General features: G+C 41.2%; 1 protein-coding gene across 2 annotated transcripts in view; it reads left to right on the forward strand.

The window, feature by feature from the left end:
- TSPAN5 (tetraspanin 5) overlaps positions 1 to 21011 on the forward strand; it is a 146804-nt gene that overhangs the window by 21083 nt on the left and 104710 nt on the right. Inside the window, exon 1 of one of the 2 annotated variants that reach the window (XM_036227681.1) lies at positions 4317 to 4349. The exons of the other annotated variant lie outside the window; for it this stretch is intronic. Coding sequence (XP_036083574.1) covers positions 4332 to 4349 — 18 coding nt within the window. The 5' untranslated portion in view covers positions 4317 to 4331. Of the gene's footprint in view, positions 1 to 4316; positions 4350 to 21011 lie in introns of those variants that run through there. 2 annotated transcript variants of the gene reach the window in all.

Consider the following 21011-nt stretch of genomic DNA (forward strand, 5'->3'; position numbering starts at 1 on the left):
CCCCAGTTGCTGGCAGAGCCAAACACTCAATACTGAGGATGGCATTGGAGAAATATTGGCTATTTTATTGTTGGATGGCATCATCCAGGAGAACAGAAAGCTAATGCTCAAAAGCCTGATGATGTGTAGGTTACAGATTATATAGGGCAAAATCACAAGAAAATTGTGGGTTAGGGTGTTTGAGGTTGTGTTGGGAGGTGATTGGTCAGAGTTAAGGTAGGGGAGAACGTACCTAACACGGGTAATGAATCAGTTCTTCAGGTCTTAAGGACAGTTCTGAGGGTTTTTCCTGTGTCCCTCTGTTTCATCTCATGAAAAGTAGCCAGGAGGTCATTCTACCCTTGAGCTCAGGAGCTGAAAAATAACTTAGGTAGGTCTCTGAGGCAGAGGGGAGGGGGGGAGGGGAATAGGGGAAAGGAGGAGGGAGGGAGAGGGATGATTTCTAGAGCTAAGATTTAAAAGTAAATTTCTTCAAAGTAATAACCCTTGGTTTCACTGAGGGCCCGGACCTCCTTCGTGTTTCATCCCAGGTCTTGGCAGGCCCCAGCTCCTAGAAGGCATTCCATGAATTGTTTTGAATGCATGAATGACTAAATAAAAAATCGTGAGAGTGCTTAGTTCACTGTAAAGCATTAGCCTAATGTGAACTAATTTTTCCCCCTTCTCTGATGTGGAGATTTGTGCTGGTGCAGGAGTTGGGGGGCTGACAGTGGCTATTTGGGGAGATGGAAAATGCCCAGCACATGTGGCTTTCTCTACGCGTGCGCTGCTCTCTTTCGCCTCTCTCTGTGAAAGGTTGGCAAGCCTGGCTGCGGAGGAAGTCCTAAGCAGCGGATCATCCTGTCTTCTGTGATCCATTTTAGTTCAAACCTAGAGGGCATCTTTTGTCTTTTCTCCCGCCCTCTCCTGTTAGGTGTACACTCCCTTTAATCTTTTAATCTTCTCCCTTTAATTCTCATTACCTCTATTCTGGTCTTCATCTATAGAGATTTATCTCTGACACCATTTTGCACGTCCTGGGTAATGTCTTTCCTCTCAGAGCCACAGACCCCCTCCTCTGTGTTTCCTGGATACTTTCTGGGACTCTTTTTTTGAGTGAGTTAGGATGTGTCTGGTAAGGTAAGGTAGTGGTGACTACATGTTTTTAAAAATTCAAATTGGGACAACAAAGATCCTTTTTCCCCACCGCTTGCTCCCATTTACAGACATATCAAATATTTTATAATAGTGTGCAAATCAAACCACATTAAATGAATTTGTTTTATTGCAAATAATACAATTACTCAAAAAAGGAAAAATGCATATATGTGCATGTCAGTTGGTAATGTTTCAGTATTTCAAATGGAAACCTCTCTAGAAAACCTGAGACATGACACTCTTAGGTAGGGACACTTTTATGTACTGTAATTCAGACTTTGGTCCCAGACAATTTTCCTCGTTGTCAGGAAGGGTGAGGCAAAAAAGCCTACCTCTCTGTCATAGAAATGGCATTATGGAAGAGCTCTGTTATTCCCTACCACTTGAGCCCTTGTGAGAAGTCTCGATATCTGAGTGTACATTCATATTCGCTTACTTGTGCTATCAAGTTCCCACTGTTCTAATTGTGATATATTTCATGAAAATCCAATCTTTGGGGGTAGTGGTGCAGGGTAGTGTAGCCATTACAATCTAAACAATTCCTTTCCATTTAGCGCATTTTCTTAATGGATGACTACCAATCATTTTTAATTCTGTTTAAAAACAGTTGTTCATTGAAGTGAAGAAATAAATGGGAACCACAGATTTTCAATCCTAGAAAGGATTTGAGATTGGAATACCATCCATAAAGATGAAAGGCAAGCCTCCTGTATCATTCAGGACTCTTAATAACTTCATCTTCAACTGAGGTCACAGCAAATACAGAATATTGAGTTTGGGTGAATCTGTCTTGTTTAGATTATTGAAAGATTCACTGACTTGTGAGTGAGGGAATGCTGTGGTTGGGTAGCTTTAGCATTTGCATTTCATTTTAACATTATGAGATGGATTTTTTTGAGGCCCTGTGAACAAGATTATAAGGCAACCCTGGGGCAGTTCAGGATTATATAAGGAGTCAGACCCCCCCTTTTTTTTTTCTAACTGAGCAACCTTTTTACCTGTAACCAGGGTCTTTGGATGTCACCTTTTAATCTCTTTCACACCGGCCCTCCTTAGTCCATCTGCACAACCGTTGCCCTGATCTGAGCCTCCGTCCTCCCAACTACACTGGCCTCCTGCTCTTTCGCTGCCTTCTTTTTTCCCTACATTCCACTTTCCACCCTGCACGGGAGTCCTCCTGTCCCACCTCTGTCTAATCATGACATTTGCATCTATGAGTGATCCATAGCTTCCTGCCATCCTCGGTGCAGCCTAAAATCCTCCCTGTCTCCTTTTTCTCCTCCAGTGCCCACCTCATCCTTGCCCCTTCTTTCACGCTCCAACCCTCTTGCCTTTTTTTTCCTTCAAGAAAGAATCCTTTCTACTTCAGAACTTGTACACATGCTGTTATTTCTGGCACACTTGGGATTCTCCCCAAATTAGGTTAAGCTGTCAAACTTTCTATCATACTACTCAAGATTTTTCCTTCTGAGCACCCATCATAATTAGGTTAGATCATTATTACTTATTTGGGTGATTATTTGATTGTCTGTATCCTGCACTAATCGGTCAGCTTTAAGAGGAGGGGGCCGTCCATGTAATGTGACATTGATGGTCATCTCAGCACCCAGAGGAGGGCTTTTAAAATGCTCAGGTCTTGGTTTTCAGTGAGAATTTTGGTTGACACCTGTAGTCCCCATGTAATGATTAATAGTGTCCCCTTTCACTTTAAAAATTATTTGTTTTGGATGACAGTATATATAGTCCTATTTAAGGGATTCCTAGGATGTTAAATCACTCGGAAAAGGTTCCACTGTCAGGGTTCTAGAGCAGGGGGCCCAGCACAGGGCGGGGAGTGGCAGGGAGCTGTTGCTAAATTCTGATTCTGACTGAAGATAATTAGTGTTCTTGAAACTCTGACAGTATATATAGACGTGCATGTTTTTAACATTTTGAGGAGGTGAGAAGATTCTCTGTGCACCTGGGATTTTAGAATGCAAGAGTGGGAGGCATCAAGGCCATTGGAGAAATGGAAAATAAATGCAGGGTGGCAGCGGCTAGGTACTTCCAGTCAGAGGCTGACACCCTTTTGATTGGAAGGGGTTGAAGATGCTGTCGCATTTTGTTTGGCCAGCAAACATGGTCGTTGCCATCTGCACTCTGGGGTGAGCTGGTCTCCAGTTGGCAGTGTGGTTTTTTTTTTTTTGGTGGGGGTCTTGTGAGAGCACATGGATCATCTGTGCTTCAATTTGCCTGCCCATCCTTAGACTCAAAGGCGATGTGGACAGTGTCAAGTGATCTTGTTGAGTTAAATACTAAAAGGCTATGTGAGGCCTTGGCTTCTATGGCCTGTTCTGGGCCAGGCCCCCAGAGACTCAGTTTCCTTTTCTCAGACTTTGAGCCAACTCGCACCTGCCTCAGGGAAGGCTCTGAAGAACTGAGCAAGAACATGCTTTGCCAGACACTTTCAAATTGCTGGGTTCCTCCAGGGGAAAAGGGCTTTTTGTGATACTAGTCTGAAGATAATTTTTATCAGATTTTATAGCCTGAGGTCTCAAAACAACAACAGTAGAAAGCCTCTTTCAGGCCTGGCTTCTGTGCACGGGTTGGGCTGCACCTTGAAGTGGTGGATTCCTTCATGTTGGCCTTGCAGGGCCAGGCAGTTTTAGGGGAAACCAGAAAACAAAAGAAGCAACACAGACAAGAGTGCTGCCTTTGCTTGAGAGCAGGTATATCCATTTCATTGACACAGGAACAACCCATCCAGGGTCAGGGATGGAAAATGCACGTTAAAGCCACGCACTTCTGAGATATTAAGGTGGACCTACTGAGGGTCCAGGGATGGACTCAGTGAAATTTAATTTAGCCTCTCTTGCTTTTCTGCTGTGTTTTGGTTTGAAGGTTGTGCACTAGGGGTGCCGAGCTGCCTCAGGCCAGAGCGTTAGAATGTGGGGGATACACAGGCTTTGTGGAGATTTTGGCAGTTGAATGATTCAGCAAAGCATTTGCAAGATTTCTCTGTTTAATGGTTGAATATCTATAACAGGCTGAATTTGGATTGGTTGAAAAGAAAGGTGAAATGAGGTAATCAGAATTATGTGATTTTTTTTTTTTTTTTTTTTTTTTTTTTAAGTTCTGGCATCTCATGTTCTCTGACTACCAGGAATATTCCAGCAGAACCATCATAAATGCCTTTCATCTGCTAAACCTTCCAGATGGCAGTTTCTCAGCTGGTGAGCAAAAAAGGGAGCATTTGAGATTTTATGAGTAGGTTAATTCCCTTCCTTGGTGCGACCCAGTGAGCTCTTGTTCGCGGTTCGTGCTAAGCACCAATGGAATGTCATCTTAGCCTGTGAAAACCACTACACCTCACTTTAAGGGGAAGATGTCTTCACATTTTAGTAATAAATGGCTGTTCAGTAGAGCACTTAAAATGCTTTCTCAGAACACTTTTTGTAATCTAAGTAGATTCTAAGTTCTTTGAGGACCTAGGGTCTTCCTCCTGCTGGGAACGTGATGCACAGGGAAGCTTGGTGTTGGATTCTGGGGGGTTCTCTTTTTTCTAATTGTGCTCATAGCATCACTTCCTTGACTATATTTATTGAACCCTTTCCTTGGCCCAGAGATCCTTCCTGTGATTCATTTAATCCAGAGATGTTTGCTGAGTGCGCAGGCCTGGGACCACAGTACAAGACGGTTTCGGGTCATTCTTGGACTTTCAGGACCTCTCAGTCCCATGGAGGAAAGACACATGCACGTAAACATGCACATAAGAGGGAAGCGGTGTGTAAGCCTGAGGATGAGTGGTCAGTGAAAGCTTCAGAGCAGGCCATGTTACTGTGTATTTTGAAGAGGTTTAGGGGTCTGCTGAGCAGAACAACACCTGCTGTATTTTTCCCCAGCCACAAAAATCCCCCACTCAACTTGGTAGGTTGCAGAGCTCAGCCTTATGTTACACGTGCAGCTTAGTGGACGGTGATCACTACAGTGCTCTTTCTCCGGGTCCTTCTCCTTTGTCTTTATCTTGTTCCCATCATTTTGAGGGCTCTTGCAGTCTACCCTGGGTGTCTTTCTTTGAACTTGCATAGTTGATACCCTCAGAGGTTACTACTTAGTATATCTGTTAGTTTTGTTCCCTAACTAGATTTTAAACTCACTGAGGGCAGGGACTGCCTTGTCCCCATCAAGCACAAATGCAGCCACTGCATATATCAAATGGTCAGGGAAGACTAGTCAAGTATTTTTATATGTCATTATTACCTGGCTCTTCTGTAAGCATGAGAAGAAAATTCAGCAGTGACTCTTAAGTAAAAGCTGAGTGTCTAATTATTGTTATTTTTTTAAAGAAAGCACAGGTTCGTGGTTGGCACCATATCACCAATTTGATGTTCATTCATTTATTCATTCACTAAAAGTCACTACCTTTTATAATAATACTTGTCTTTTCATGCATTGAGTTTTTTGAATGTTGCATTTTTACTGCACTGGGGATTTTGTTCTTTAAACTTGATAATTGTTTTGATAAATCTCTTATCTCTTGGATATTGGCTTGGAGCTAATTCTTTTCTATTAAGTACTTAGAGCGGTTGACCATAAACCATTCGAGAAATTGCTACTTTTATTAATGGCTTCTGAGATTTGGCAGCAACTAAAATTGATGATGGAATATGCTTTGGGTAGAAAACTGTAAGACAGTGTTTTACTTTACAAAGCAGGGCAGAGATGAGGATGTTTCCTACAGAGAAACGTAATTTACTGGTAATTTAACCTGGTGTATCAAGTTATACAAGGCCGGACAATAGCAATTGTTTCTTTTTATTCTAATGTGGCACTTATGATGTGGAGGACACTGTTTTAAGTGCTGATTTTGTATATTAACTCATTCAGTCTTCCCAGTGACCACCTGAGGTGCCTGCACTATTCTTTGTCACACTGTACTGACGATGACGTTGAGGAGCAGAGGAGTGTGCCTGGCCCATGGGTGTGGTCACGTGCCCTAGACAAGCCCTCTGTGACTGAAGATACTCGATTATACATAATATAGTATGCAACTGGAGGATCGAGAAATATTCAGAAAGAAGTTTTAATAGTCATTCTTTTGATAGTGTAATTATGTTGTTTCCATTATAGTATATATGTTTATGGTCGACTTTTTTCTTTTTTAAATTGTACTAAAATGTACATAACTATGGTGGTTACTTTTGAACTCATTTGAAGGCTTCTAAAATAAGGAACTTCATGTTTTAATAAGCTAAGAGACTTTCAAAGCATTCCTGTTTTCTAAGCAAAGTAGTTTCAGTTAAAAATAATCAACTTTGCCCCCTTGCCAGTGATGCTTGTGGGAATGCCTTTGGGAAGATGTAGATGTAATTTATACATAATTATATTACACTGTCTCTCTGAAATCTTATTAGAGCTCAGTTTTGGTATCCTACCAAGTTGGGTGTTTTGTTGTTGTTGTGCAAAGTGGGGGTTGCAGATTCCTGTGCTAAGAGGGACCAGGCAGAAAACCAAGACACTGAGGGTCAGAGGTGGGAATTTAATAGGGAGCGGTAGGGAGTGTGGTAAAGGATTCGCCATGCTTCTGCCTTGTAGAAGGGGAGCTGCTTTCCTCCAGTTGATGGTTGACCAGAGAATATGTACCTGTGTTGCCAGATCTAACCATTTTCTAGAAGAAGTCGGAACTCCGTATGTTTTCAGTAAGAAATTTCTGTTCAATGCTCTGGAAGAAAATTCAAATTAAAACAAACCAATACCAGAGAGTGTGGCGGACCTTCCCCCCTCCACACACACAGAAGAGTGGGGAACTTAGAAGGAGTTCAGTATCTGTCCATAGACTCTCTGCTGTGGCATTAACTGCTGCTTGCATTTGCCTGTTGACATTTTGGTTGTACAGTTTGTGGATGTCTGTCTGAAAAGTCATATGTAAGTTAATCCCCCCCCCCTTTTATTTTAAAACTAGCCTTGATTCTTATTGTGGAAAATCAGGGGACTTCTGATGAGTCCTTGGAACAGTGAGTAATCACTCAGTGTATTAGTTTTGTATGTTTGTACTTCTGTGTTTAAAATGGGGAGCGCTGTTAGATTTGGAATCCTGTTTGAGTTAAGGAGGTTATTGGCTGGGCATGCTTTGGGTTGCTCAGATTCTTAAGGCTGTGGTGTTTGTTACAATGAGATTGGACCTGTCAAGGGAGCTGTAGTTGCTCAGAGGAGTGAGCGTTCAGTCCTTACTACTGGTATCTAAATTCTAGGCGTGCTGCCTGTAACTTCTAGTTTCAAAAAACAAAACCAAACCAAACCAAACAAAAAAACTATCGATCTGTGTCTTTATAACTCAGTGCTATTGCTATGGTTCCCCCACCCCCCTTGTTTTATATTTATTCTCTTTGGTTTACAATAGCAATCCAGTCCAAAGAGTTGCTTTTTCTATTTCCAACCCCATCGTTATTTTTATGTAAAAAGTATGTTCTAGCAATTTATGGGGATCATGCTTCTGCTCTCTAGGGAGAAGAGAAAAGTCATTTACTCCAGGGTTTATACAGGTAGATGTCCTGCTGCACTGTGTTTCCATTATAATCCAGGGGGCTTATTTGTATTACACTTAAAGAAAAATGACCTTATTTGGGCTGACTCTAAGCCAAGATGATATAGGCCCAAAGTTGTTCTTGGAGGAGTGGGGGAGCAGGGAGGAGAGAATATTTCAAAGAAATAGCCCTTTTCCTCCCTATGTTATATATTGAGCATTTTATTTACAGATTATTTAATGTATTACATTTACTCCTATAATTTTAATTATTTTCAAGTTTTCCTAGCCCCTCCCCTTTTTTCTTTTGAAGTAATTTCAAATTTACAGGAAAGTTGTAAAAATATTAAAAGGAACTAGTACCTTTACTGAAAGACTCCATTCAAGTCTCTCCAGTTATGTCAATAATGCAGAAGGATCCAGTTCAGAAGCACGCATCACACCCAGTTTTCACATCTTTCTGTGCTCCTTCAATCTGGAAGAGTTCTTTCTTTCCTTGTCTTTTATAACATTGACATTTTTGAAGATTACAGGCTAGTTATGTAAAATATCCTTCCTTAGAGGATGTTCTCTGTTCCTCAAAACCCAGCCTGTATTACCTTTTTGAGGAGAGCTGGGCTGCTCTCATGAGAAATTTGTTACTCTCTATTCTAGATTCCTACATCATTCCATTAATATCTTTATATTCAGCCATTCATTCAGTATGTACTTTTTTACTTTTGCATGCCAAGTGGAATACATTTAAGAACAAAACAGTCTGAAAAAAAAATCCCTGGTTTTATGAAGCATACGTTTTAGGGTAACAGACCACAAACAAAATAAACTAGCAAGTATGTTTGATAGTGATAGGTGCTAAAGAGGGTAAAATCAGGCAGAAAGGGGAGGGGGTGCAGTTCTTGATAGGGCAGCCAGGGAAGGCCTCTCTTGAAGGTGATTCTGGAGCCAGACTTCCAAGGAAGTGCAGTAACAGGCCACACAGGTATCTGCAGGAAAGCCATCGGGGCAGATCGAACCTATAGGGAACAAAGGCTCTGTCTCAGGTGGCCAGGTGTGGGAAGAGGCAGCAGGGAGTCGGAGCAGAGGGGAAGGGAGAGTGGTAGGAAAGGTAAAGTGTGAGATAATTCAGGATTTGTGATCATGGAGGAACATGAGAAGCCCTTGTAGAGTTTTGAGCAGAGAAGTGACGCGAGCTGACTTACTCTTGAAAAAGGAACCCTCTTTTGTGCAGAGAATAGAAGTGTAGAGATAGGGAGAAGTAGAAGCAGGAAGACCTATTAAGGGGCTGTGGTAATTCTTTTGTCTGTGTCCTGTATGGCACATAGAAGGAGCTCAGTGGTTTTCAAACTTTATGGTACATAAGACTTACCTGGGCTGTTTGTGAGTGATGCACATTTCTTCACCAGAAACCAGAATTCACCTGTATTGTTAACAGTCACCCCCAGGTGATTCTCATATGGATGGTCTTTGAACCACAGGTTGAAAAATACAGTAACAAGTGACTTTGGAATGAATGAATGATTGGTTTATGGAAAACTAGAGATGCTTAGGTATGAAGTGTTTCTACTGTTACTGCTTTATTTCTTATAAGCATATTACTCAACTTAAAAAAATGTGTGGTAGTATAAATTTCTTCTTACAATTTATCTAGTACATAAAGACCTAACTAGGCAAGGCTATTTTTTAAAAGATAAGATGAATATTTTATGAAATAAACATAATACTCTGACATGCTGTTTTCTTGCCTCTAAACATGTGATTTCAGAAGGACCGAATAAATGCTTCTAATAGGATTCATTCACAAAGAAGCTATTAAATGTATTCAAGAGGAAATTGGATGCAGGGAGTAGATTGGATGAAGCCATTAGAGATACAAATGAATATTTTAGATACACATCAGTATTTTAGGTACAAATGAGTATTTTAGAGCTGGAATGGACCAGATCTGGCTTGGCATTTTATTGCACTCGAGGTCCATAGGATGTGTGTCAGAAGGATCCCTGGAAACAGCATTAAATGCAAGGCATTAAGGGACTTCTGTTGCTTCTCCTTGGAGAAGTAAGTTTAATCTTGCATGGGGGTAATCTTGGGTTGAACATGAAAACAAGTCGTGCCTTGTTTACTGCATAATGTCATGATCAAGAGCACGGACTTTGGAGCCAGACTGGCTCTGAATCCTGCCCTGAACTCTCAGTGTGACTTTGGGAAACTCACATGCCTGTTTCAGCAGAGGAGAGGAGTAGTAGTAGCACAAGGCTCACAAGCTCATTGTGAGGGTTGAGAGTTAATGCCCGTACTTAGTCAGGAGGGGATCTGGAGTATTGGAAACACTCAACGATTATTAGCTTTTTCACCTCTCCTTTCCTGTTGTGGTTGTTGTTATCATATTTCAGTGCTTTCAAATCATATTTTGCTTTTCAGAATACAAATTTTCAATGAGTATTGTTTTGGGATGAGTGTAGTTATTGGTTGTATCTAAAAATATGCTCATATGCCTCTGTATATTTGAGGAATTTAAAGTCTTCAGTGCAGTGTTTGTACTTTGTATTTATGACCAATTCTTTCTGGAAGTCACTGCTATCACTTATGTGACGCTGTTCCCCATCCCCCCCCCCCCCCATAAAAGGGGATGCTCATATTTGCTTCAGGGTCATGTGGTGACAATTAATGAATACATTATGTTTGTGAATCTACCTCATTAAGTTATGATTAGCAATAGTTACTGCCTTATAGTCTCTCCAAGTACCTTCATCAAACCGATTCTCTAACCTGGGGCATTGAGAGGGCTTTTTCTTACCCTCTATGGGGAACGGTGTTTTATAACACACCTGCTGTTTCATTACTACCTATATCTGAAAAAACATTGACCTTACTCCCCATATCTAAAATATGTATTCCTCCCCAACAACAAAAAGCTAAATCAAATAACTTCTTGTAGAACTCTTAGCAATAAGACGTTACTTATTTAATAAATATTAAGTAATTTTTTCCTCTAGAAGATCACCGTCTTTCATTTTAACTTTTATTTTCTCATCATTGTGCAACAGTTATATTGGTACTTAGCAACAATTTCCACAGTAGGTATATAAGGGCAGAGTGTAGTAGAGGCAGCCCTAGCATTGTGGTTTGAAAAAAAAAAAAAAGTTTGTATTTCAATTCTGTGTCATCAGAGCCAAGATTTGGAGCTTCTGTATCTCAGGACCATTGTGTGTGAAGCACAGATAATAATACCTTTGGAATACCATATGTCATACACCAGGCACAGAAACCAGCATATGCGGCTGATTGTGTTGTGGCTAATACAATGATTTTGTTACGTTTTCCAGTGTGATTCAGTTTGCTAATGTAATTGGAACCAATTTCATAATTTTCATATATAGTAAAAGAAGATATTTTTTAGGGTCCTAATGTCAATTGGATTTCTGCCTGACATAGATTTACCTTAAATATCTAATTTCCAAACTTTCTCAGGAGGACAATCGATAATATTAAATCTTTCAAAGGATGTGAATATCGAGTGAATATGGGATTGTGTGCCTGTGTTTTATTCAAATAAAGTAATTGAGAGTAATGCAATTTCACATTTCCCAATTTTGTGTTAATGTCATGGGTCACCAAAGGAGTCGGCTCACCAAGGGCTGGCTGGCCTGAGGTGGACAGTTTCTTGTGCTCTTCTAAAGGCAATGTTTGTTTGTTTGTTTGTTTATTATGGTGACATTGGTTAATGAAATCCAATAAGTGTACAATTCAACAGCGAGTCATATATGTATTGCATTGCGTGTTCACTGCCCATAGTTGGATTTCTGTCACCACATGTTTGACCCCTTTTACTCCATCATCTACCTCTCCCTTCCCTGCCCCACCCCCGTAACCACTAGTCTGTTGTCCATGTGTCTCTGTCATGTTTGTTGCTTTTAGATTTATATCCCACATATAAGAAGGCAGTGTTTATTTTATGGCAGGATTTGTTTGTTCACATAATTACAAAGTTAAAATTCAGAGTTTTAAAATCTCTGGAACTGTGGCTGAGGAACATAATAATCTAAACTATAATTTTAAAATGGGACAAATATGTTATAGGTTAACTCTTAGGATTCTCATCTTTGATTTGCCTCAGTAATTAAATACCTCCTTGTCGGCAGGGAGGGTATGTAGAGGAACAATTATTCTCTTGCTGTAATTGCTGTTGATTTCTTAGTGATGCTTTGAAGTGGTATCCAACTGTCTTCCCCAGCTTTCAGATGCTTTGATGAAACAATAGGAACTTGTTAAGTAAATAACCAGTCTTCCACACAGCCTTCTTATGGGAGGCCTATTCAAATAGGTTTGATGTCCAGACTGAAAAGCATTCATTCACCAAGTCTGATAAAAGGTCAAGCAGTTTAATCTCTTACATTTAAGATGGAGGAAACTAAAACCATTACTTTCCACACCTTCCAAAAAATAAAAAAATAACAAAAATTCAAAAAAAGGAAAATGTGGAAAGAAATGGTAGATATCTTCTTTGATCAAGTGTCAGAATTTAGACTCTTTCAGATCTTCTGTTTCTTATTACCGTTTGGCAAATCTCTTTTGTCTTTGCTCACTTTTTCTTATTCCACAATTTTGTAATTTTGTTACTTTCTATTTATCAGGCTTGTTTTTACAGACTCATTTTTTTTTCTACTCCACCATTCATTTGGAGCTCCTAAAAGTTCCCACCAAGACTTCCTTTTTTCATACTCTATACTTTTCTCTTAAGGAATCTTGTCTGTCCCCACAGCTGCTGAATCTTGTCTGTCTCCAGAGCTTACCAAGCTCTTCTCCAAGCCTCTCCTACCTTGAATGTTTTAGAAACATGTAAAAGCCATTGGTCCAAAACTAACTCATGTCCTTTTACAAAAGCTGGTTCCTCTTATTTTTTAAAATAATTCTGATGTTTACCCCATTTTCTTGAAACTTTCCAGGGAACCCTCAGACATTACTGGTGGGAATGAAAATGGTGCAGCTGCTGTGGAAAACATTTTGGTTCGTCAAAAAGTTGAACATGGAGTTAACCACATGACCCCACAGTTCTCCTAGGTGTATGTCCAAGGGAGTTAAAAACAGGTGTTCATATAAAATATGTACAGGAATTTTCAATAGGAAAAATGTGGAAGCCACTCAAATGTCCACCTGTTGATGAATGGATAAATAAAATGTGTATATATACAGTGGAACATTCAGCTATGTAGAGGAATGAAGTACTGATACATGCTACAACATGAATGAACCTTAAAAGTATTATGCAAAGTGAAAGAAGCAAGACCCCAAAGCCCTCATATTGTATGATGCCATATATATACCATGTTCAGAACAGGCAAACCCATGGTAACAGAAAACAGGTTAATGGTTGCCAGGGCTGGAGGGTGGGGGAGAAGAGAACAATATTTCCTTTAGGGATCTGAAAATGTTCTAGAATTAGGTAGTGGTGATCACTGTACTATATTTTGAAGATACTAACTGAATCGTACACTTTAAAATGGTCGGAATGGTGACTCCCAGTTCTCTAGGGCTGCTGTCACAAAGTACCACAAGGTGGGTGATGCAAAAAGGCAGACATTTTTTGTCCCACAGTGCTGGAGGCCACAAGAGTAAAATCAAGGTGTTGGCAGGGCTGGTTTCCTCTGACGGCGGTGAGAGAGATTCAGTTCATGCCTTTCCCCTACCTTCAGGTTTGCTGGCGATCTTTGGCACTCCTCGGCTTGCAGACCCATCACCGCAGTCTCTGCCTTTGTCTTCACAGGACGTTCTCCCATGTGCACGTCTGTGTCCACATTTCCCCTTCTGCGCAGACGTAGTCGTATTTGATTAGGGCTTACCTTAATCACTTCATTTTTCGAATTACATCTGCAACAACTCTCAAAATAAGGTCACATTTTCAGGTGCTGGTTTTGACTTCATACACATTTTTGAAGGAGATAATTCAACCCATAACAGTGATTTTTATGTTATGTGAATTTTTCCTCAATTATAAAAAACCCCAAACCACTAAACAGTTCTCGAGTAAGAGACCAAAGCCCTGGACGCGGTCTGGTCCCGGCCTACCGCCCTTGCCAGCCTTTCTGCTCTTCTCTCACTCTTTGCTCTCACCAGCTGACTTGGTTCCTGTGTCTACAACCTACTTTTATTTTTTCCCCCATCCCCTCCCCTTCAATTCGTCAGAAGCTTTTTACCCTTTAGGTCCTAGCTCCAAAGTTACTTTCATAGAGAGTGCTTGCATGACTTCCTGGTATAAGACAGCCTCTTTTATTATATACGCTATCTTTGATTTGGTTATCTACTGCTGTGTAGCAAAGCACTGCAAAACTTCCTGATGTTAAACAACATCCATCCTATTATGCTCTTGGTTCTCTGGGTCAGGAATTCAGACACGTGGAAGATGGCTTGTGTCTCCTCTGTGATGTCTGGAGCTTGAGTTGGGAAGGTTTGAACAGCTCGGGGCTGGAATCATCTGGGAGCATCTGCACTCATGTGTCTGGTGCCTGAACTGAGTTGACTCAAAGACCAAGTTCAACTGGGACTGTTGACCAGAGTTCCTACCTGTGATTCCTTCATGAGGGACGCAGTGGGGTGGCCTCAGATAGTTAGACTTCTTACAGGGCAGTTCAGAGCTTTAAGAGTGAATATTCTAGCAACAAACAAACAAAAACAAGACGCTCCATGGATAGCTCTTATGAGCTACCTTTGCAAGTCATGTAGCATCATTCCCACCATGCTCTGATGGTTGAAGCTGTTGTAACCCACCTAGATGCACAAGGCGGAGACATGGACCTCACTCCTCAATGGGAGCAGTTTCAGAATTTGTGGCCGTGTTTGAAAACTGCCTCAGTACTCCTCAGTCTGTGTTCCTTCACAGAACTCCTTTGTAAATCACTCATTCCTTTGTGTCACTATTGGATTAACTCCTGCCTTTTCAACTAAACGAAAAGCTTATTCTGCTCACCAGTGTATTCCCAGCATCTGACAGTGGCCGGCACATAAGTGCTTAGTAAAACTATAAAATGAGAATTGACTGTGAAGAATTAGAAAAGGTAGAGCATGGAAAGACATATTCGCTTATATTGTAAGCATCACAAGCTTACGCAGCTCATCCAGGCGTGATCACTAGTAAATATGCCCACTGGCCTGTGGCTTTAACATTTCATCCTCAGGCTCTCAGTTGTTCAGCAGTAAATCTGTGGCTGCCTTTGACTGTTGATATTGCACAAGATGTCTGAGAGCTGCCACCCAAGAGGAAGCCATATTGACATCTGCAATAAAACATAGCAACATAAGTATAAGTGAAGCCAAATGTTTGCTGAATGAATTCTCCAAAAGAGAATAAACAGAATTAAAAATTGAAGATTAAAATAGGCTAATACTAATAGGTTTTGCTTGTGTGTGTATGCACGCTCGTGTGTGCTCATGGATTTCTGTGCTTGTTAGGTGAAGAAGGGGAGGTAGTAAGGGATACAGTTTTTAAATTTTTTATTTTTAACGGACTATCAGAACTCTTTGGGTCTGATCATGTTTATTTAACGCTTTCTGCAGAATTTAAAATGAGATTCTCCCTTTTATCTCCTCGGCTCTTCATTTCTCTTAAAAATGTCAAGCCTGAGACAGACGCACATAGAACCTTGCCAAGTACACGGTTCACTTGTCCCCAGCTCCTGCACAGTGGCTTGACATCTGTGCTACAGACTTGGTAGATGAGTGCCAGTTTCCCTTCCTGGCCTGTAAAAATTTCAGAGCAGTCGTTTACACAGAACCTCTTAAAATGCAGAGGGATGTGGTTCAATAAATTAAAATGCAGTTGTAGCTTTTGCTTCTATGCACCAAAGACCCCCAAGGGAGTGTGGGGTAATGTTAAAACACCAGCTTTGGAATCACGTGGACTTAGGTTTGAACCTTGTCCCTGCCACTTTTCATTGTTGTGACCTTAGGCAAGTTACCCTCCTTTGCCTCCTTCACTTAAAAAAGGGGAAGAGATAATAATAGAGCTGTTAGAGGAATTCAGTGAGGTCTTATATATGAAGATCCTAGTGCTGATTGGCACATAGTGAATGCGCAATCAATGTTATGATGACTATTATTATACAACTGTAACTGCTTGGGGTTTACTTGGAATTTAAATATAGTAATGTTGGAACAGCTTTCAAAGAATGCTCAATCTTATGGTTTTGCTTGTAATTGGAAAGTAAGTTTATGCCGTTTTAGGTCTGGGATATTAGTATATTAGTGTGATTGATGCAATCTTGTGTTTCATACTGTGACTTTTGCTTTGAAAAGTGTCATTGAAGAATAAATAAATATAAATCAAAATTAAGAAAAGGTTCAAAATTTTAGGACTTTAGAATGTTGAATGTATTTTTCTTCATTTTTCTTACATCTGTAGCTAATGCTGCCAGACAGAATGCATGGAAGTGTTTGTTTCAGGGTGTTTAATTTAAAACCAGTGGCTCCTCTGTTTCTGGACAGGGTCAGCATGGGCAGGGGGGCGGGGTCCTCTCCAAGGTCACCCATGAGAGTGCCACAGCTTCGGTTCACAAGGCTCTTGTCCGTTCCTACTTGTGTAACCACTGACAGTGGCAGATGCTGTGGCCTGTTGTGAAGTTGGAGGCGGGAGGGTTTTGTAACAGATGGTTTCTTGGATTTCTGGGGCCTGTCCAGCAGTAAGCTTTGAAAACGATGGGCCAGACCCCGAACTGGCACGGATGTAGGCTTGATTGCCGGAACAGAAAGTGAGGTCCTAGGGTGATGTCTTTGGGGCAGCTGCGGCTGCTCAGCCTGGGGGCTGCACCGGCAGCCTGGGCTGCCTGAGGTTACTGAGGTTTAGTGAGGCGATTGTGTGTGGTTCAATAACAACAACGAGGTGGGAAACCCGGCCTGGAATCTGAGAGGGTCGTAAGCACTTTGGAGCTATCGACCTGTTTTAGAAGGGGCGTCAGCTACTGGACCCTGTGGGGCTTGTGCCACCTTTGGCATGGGCGGAAATTTGGAGCCAAAAATATGTGCGTCCTACACTGGTCAGCCTGATATTCTGGCTTTGTGGGAGGGCTCGGCTATCCTCATTAGCTAGGAACTTATCCCAGACTTTGCTAACATCCTCTGATAGCTTTTTGGAATAATTAAATCATTCTTGGCTGGGTTCTACTATTTGGCCTGCGTCTCACTAGCTGGGTGTCCTTAGGCAAATCACTAAATCTCTCTGTGCCTCACTTTCCTTTAAATAAAATGAAGAGGCCAGACTAGATGATGTCATAGGTATGGGATGACCTTTAATGTCCAATTCTGATTACAATATTTTATGTATCTTTTCATATAATTTGGTATTTACTTCTTTGGATAGTGGATTCTACAGATTTATTTTTGTACAAAGTGAAACATAGGACCTTTCTTTTGCTCTTAAATTATTTCTTAAAAGATTCAGGTGGTGTGTCCCCCCATCTGGTATTCAAGAATTTGGAAATTAGAGTCTGTACCATTATTTTATGAGAGGGACTCAGATTTTATCTCCTTCTGCAGCCTGGAAATGGTCTTGTCCCATTTGTTATTGGGATCGTACTGGGCATAGTTGCTTTTGGGGGAAGTAAAGTTTGGAAAGCATGGTATAAAATTATAGAAGCATAATAGCACAATGGTAGCAGAGGCCATCTGGTCAACCCCATCATGTTGAGGGAAGACTGAGGCCTGGAAGGTTTTCACTCCATGTTGGAAGCTGTACTGCTGGACCCTGTGAAGGCCGGGGTTGGATTCATTCACCTTGACATCCCCAGGGCCTCTTGGGCATCATATCCGGTTGCTTTCGTTTTTAGTACTTGTCAGTGACCTGCGCTAATATGAGGTGAAGATCCCTCATACTAACTTTCCTCTGCTTTGGTAGGTTTTGAAATGCTGAGTTACCCATGTTCTGAAGAATTATTTCCAGTTAGAATAAACTTCAAGGGCTTTGGGTGTCTTCAGTATGGTCTGTGTAAACGTGGGCTGTTTCTCAGGAGCTGAGTATAGGCCCTGGAAGTGCTCTTCAGGAGAGGTCACTTATCTCCACCCCCACAATTCCTTTTTCTCTGAGGGTTGAGGGTTTTAATTTGTAGGAGGGAAGCAGAGGTACAGTTCTGACGAGTGACGCAGATTCTGTGGAATGCAAGAGAAGCAAGAGCTGAGTGGGCTGGGTTAATATTGGATAAGATTCTTCTGTAGAGCTCTAGAAAACTGGAAACATTCTCTAGAGATTGCAAATGCATTGTCTCAAGTGTGTTCCAGCATCTTTATCATGTTTCCTTTTTATACTCATTGTTCTTTTTCTTTCTTTGTTGTGGCCGCCAAGTGCCCCATACGACATTTTCTAGGACTCTGCTGCCAGCCAGATTTGGCCATTTCTGCCTTAATTCTACCACTTCTCTCTCATTGAAATAGAGTACCCTCACCTTATTTTCTTCATTGTAAGACATTAACTTTTAAAAACGTATCTGAAATTCTGGTGAGTCTAAGAATCGATGTGTATATTTAATGTAGTGTGTTTCTTTTCCCTAAAAGCACCATTAGGAAATATCTGCATCTGAGCATCTGGAAATGGTAAGTTAAACTCTGGACTTTCTCAGTGAAGAGAGAAGCTGAGTGAGAGCAAAAATGATTAGAAAGGACAGCAAAACACCATACAGGTGGGGACAGTTTGCTAAGTGAAATGGAGAGTTCTGTACTCTGTTTGCCCCTGAGGTTTTCATACTTGTGTCAATTTTGCACAGGGGCTGCCTCTCAAGAAGGTGTGGCATTAGGCTCTCCTGGTCCCAAGGTCACGCACACACACCAAAACCTCGGTAGCAGGGGTTATCATTCAGGTGACATGTGGCAAGGGAGATGGGACTCTCGAGAATATCTAAGGATACAAACCATGTCCCATGTCCAGGCCTCACACATCCTACTACGCTGCCGGATTGTTCCGGATCCATGAGGATGTCACCAGCTGAAGTCTGTGATTACTGTTCCTTATTGTCACCTGCTACGATGACTTCCCAGGGTCTGGCTAACTCCTGTCATCTCTGTTTAAGTAGAACTCTTAGTTAAATGCCTTTTCCGTGTTGGCTAGCAGGACACAGTGTGTGTGTTGTCAGTATGTGGGGTGGTTGACTGCAAAGCCATGTAGCTTGGGCCTCACATTCATGAAGGGCCTCAGATTTATTTCTTTAGTGTTGTCTGCAAGTGAACTCCCACACTCAGGCACACAGACAAACTGGCATTCAAATTTAGATTTAGATTAACAGACATTTTGCCTACAGTGCACTGTGAATCGACAAGTTTTCTAAATCTTGAACCTGTCTTACGAAGAGCATAATTGGTCATAAATGGATGTTAGACATGTTAATGTGTTTAATGGAGACATTAAAATATCTTGTTTATTTTTTAAACGTAACTGAGAGTGTTAAAATTGAGTGGCTTAAGCCTCTCTCAACAGCTCAGAGGCCCTGCTGAACAGCCTTTGCATTGGTCATCCTGGGTTATGTGTTGTGCACACTTCTGGTCCAGTCAGCTGGGAGTGGGGTCATCACGTGATGTAGAACACTTTGTCCCCTTGGTACTTGGAACAGCCTGGGACATTTTCCCTCAGAAAATGCTGTGAGTGTGGCAGGCTTGTGACTGAATTGAAGATGGGAGTCTGATTTATAAGTAAGGCCCTCAGCAGAATTCTGATTCAGTCATGAAATTACTAAAGTTTTAGGCAGCTCAGATAATTTCTCTACATCTATGCTTGTAAATTACAGATGAATGACACCAAATGACTTTTGAAAACTGTAAAGACTGTAAAATTTATGCTCGAAGATAGTCAGCCACTGCTAAAATACTTTCTTAAAAATGAAATAATTGTTTAGGCAGTTGGCAGTTGTTTTGGTAAAATTTCAAAGTGAACAACAGCTCTATGAAAAAAACAGTTCCAGAAATAAGGAGAAGATAAAGATATGCAACAATCCATTTAGTCAGCTAGATGAAGGCTGAAAGAGATAATTGGTTGTGCTCAGGGAGGGATAAACTTGGAAAGCAGTGTGAAAATGCGGCTGAAATCATTGTTGGGGGGAATTTTGAAATGAAAACTGGCATTTAGTAGTAACATGCATTTAAAATGCATGGTTACTATTCATTTAAAATTGATTCCCACCCCCCCACCCCAATTTACCTTTATCAACCTGTAAAATTTGCGCCGTAATCACCCCCGAGAGATGTTTTAGGCAGGACTGAATTACATGAGTTACCATTTTTGTTGCTATTTGGCTAAAGCTTTGATGTCTACTATAGGGATTAGAAAATGTTATGTGGGAAGATTGGCATATTAACAGATGTTGAAGTAAGCCGTCTGGGACCCTGCTACCTTATGAGGGGAGGGATTTTGGACTTCGGTGTTTTGTAGATGCCACATTTGTATGATTAGAGAGCACAGGATTATGGGTAAAATGGTTGCAACTGTTGAACTGGCCCAGTATACATGGATTCTTGTTCATCCACAAAGTACCTTTCTGTGTGCTTGTTGAAACTGTAACATCCTGGGTAGGTTTTATTATAATCGTCTGTGATATAGCCAACATATCTGAAAATACTATGAGAGCAGAGCATAGGTACCATTTGTAAGCCTGCCGCTTTGTGTACAGATTGTGTTTATCACACATTGTGACATTCCTGTAAATTTTTCTTCAGATTTCTTTCATATAGAGCAATTGATCCTATATTTCAATATATTATTTTGCCAGGAAAATAGGACATCGTGTTTCTCAATCACCCACGGAACTTAAAAAAGGAAAACATAGTCCCTGGCTCAGTCCAGAGCTGTTTGACTTAATCTTCATTCCCGGGCTCATCACGTCCTTCGGGTTCTTACGTCTCTTCCCCCATCCTTCATTCTGTGATAAATACATACTGAGCTTCCCGACGGTCACTGAGCTGGGTATACAATGGTGAGCTAAATAGACATGATTCTTGACTTCCTAGCATTTACTTCGGTGAGGGAGCCAGGGAATAAATACATAAATACCGCAGGAAAAAATATTTATAAATTGCAGTGAGTGCTGTGGAGAGAGAAACAAAATATAGGGGGCAATGAAAGACAATAACAGGAAGAACACAGTTTAGGTGGGAGGGAAGGCCTCTCCGAGGAAGTGATATTGCAGCTGAAAACTGAGGCATGGGGAGAGGCGTGGCCATGACTGGCGAGAGAGTGTCTCAGGCTGCGGGGCAGCGTGGCAGAAGGCCCTGGAGCGGGAAAAGGCTCAATGAGGTGATGAATGCGGAGTGCGAGAGGAGTGCGTTTCTGGGAGCGATGGCAGCTGTGTCTGTTCTACCTTCCCTTGGTAGTGTGATTATGAGTTGACTTTCCTAAACGTCCCTTTTT

The sequence above is a fragment of the Rousettus aegyptiacus genome, unplaced genomic scaffold (assembly GCF_014176215.1).
Source record: "Rousettus aegyptiacus isolate mRouAeg1 unplaced genomic scaffold, mRouAeg1.p scaffold_m13_p_10, whole genome shotgun sequence".
In the NCBI taxonomy this organism is placed as follows: Eukaryota; Metazoa; Chordata; class Mammalia; order Chiroptera; family Pteropodidae; genus Rousettus; species Rousettus aegyptiacus.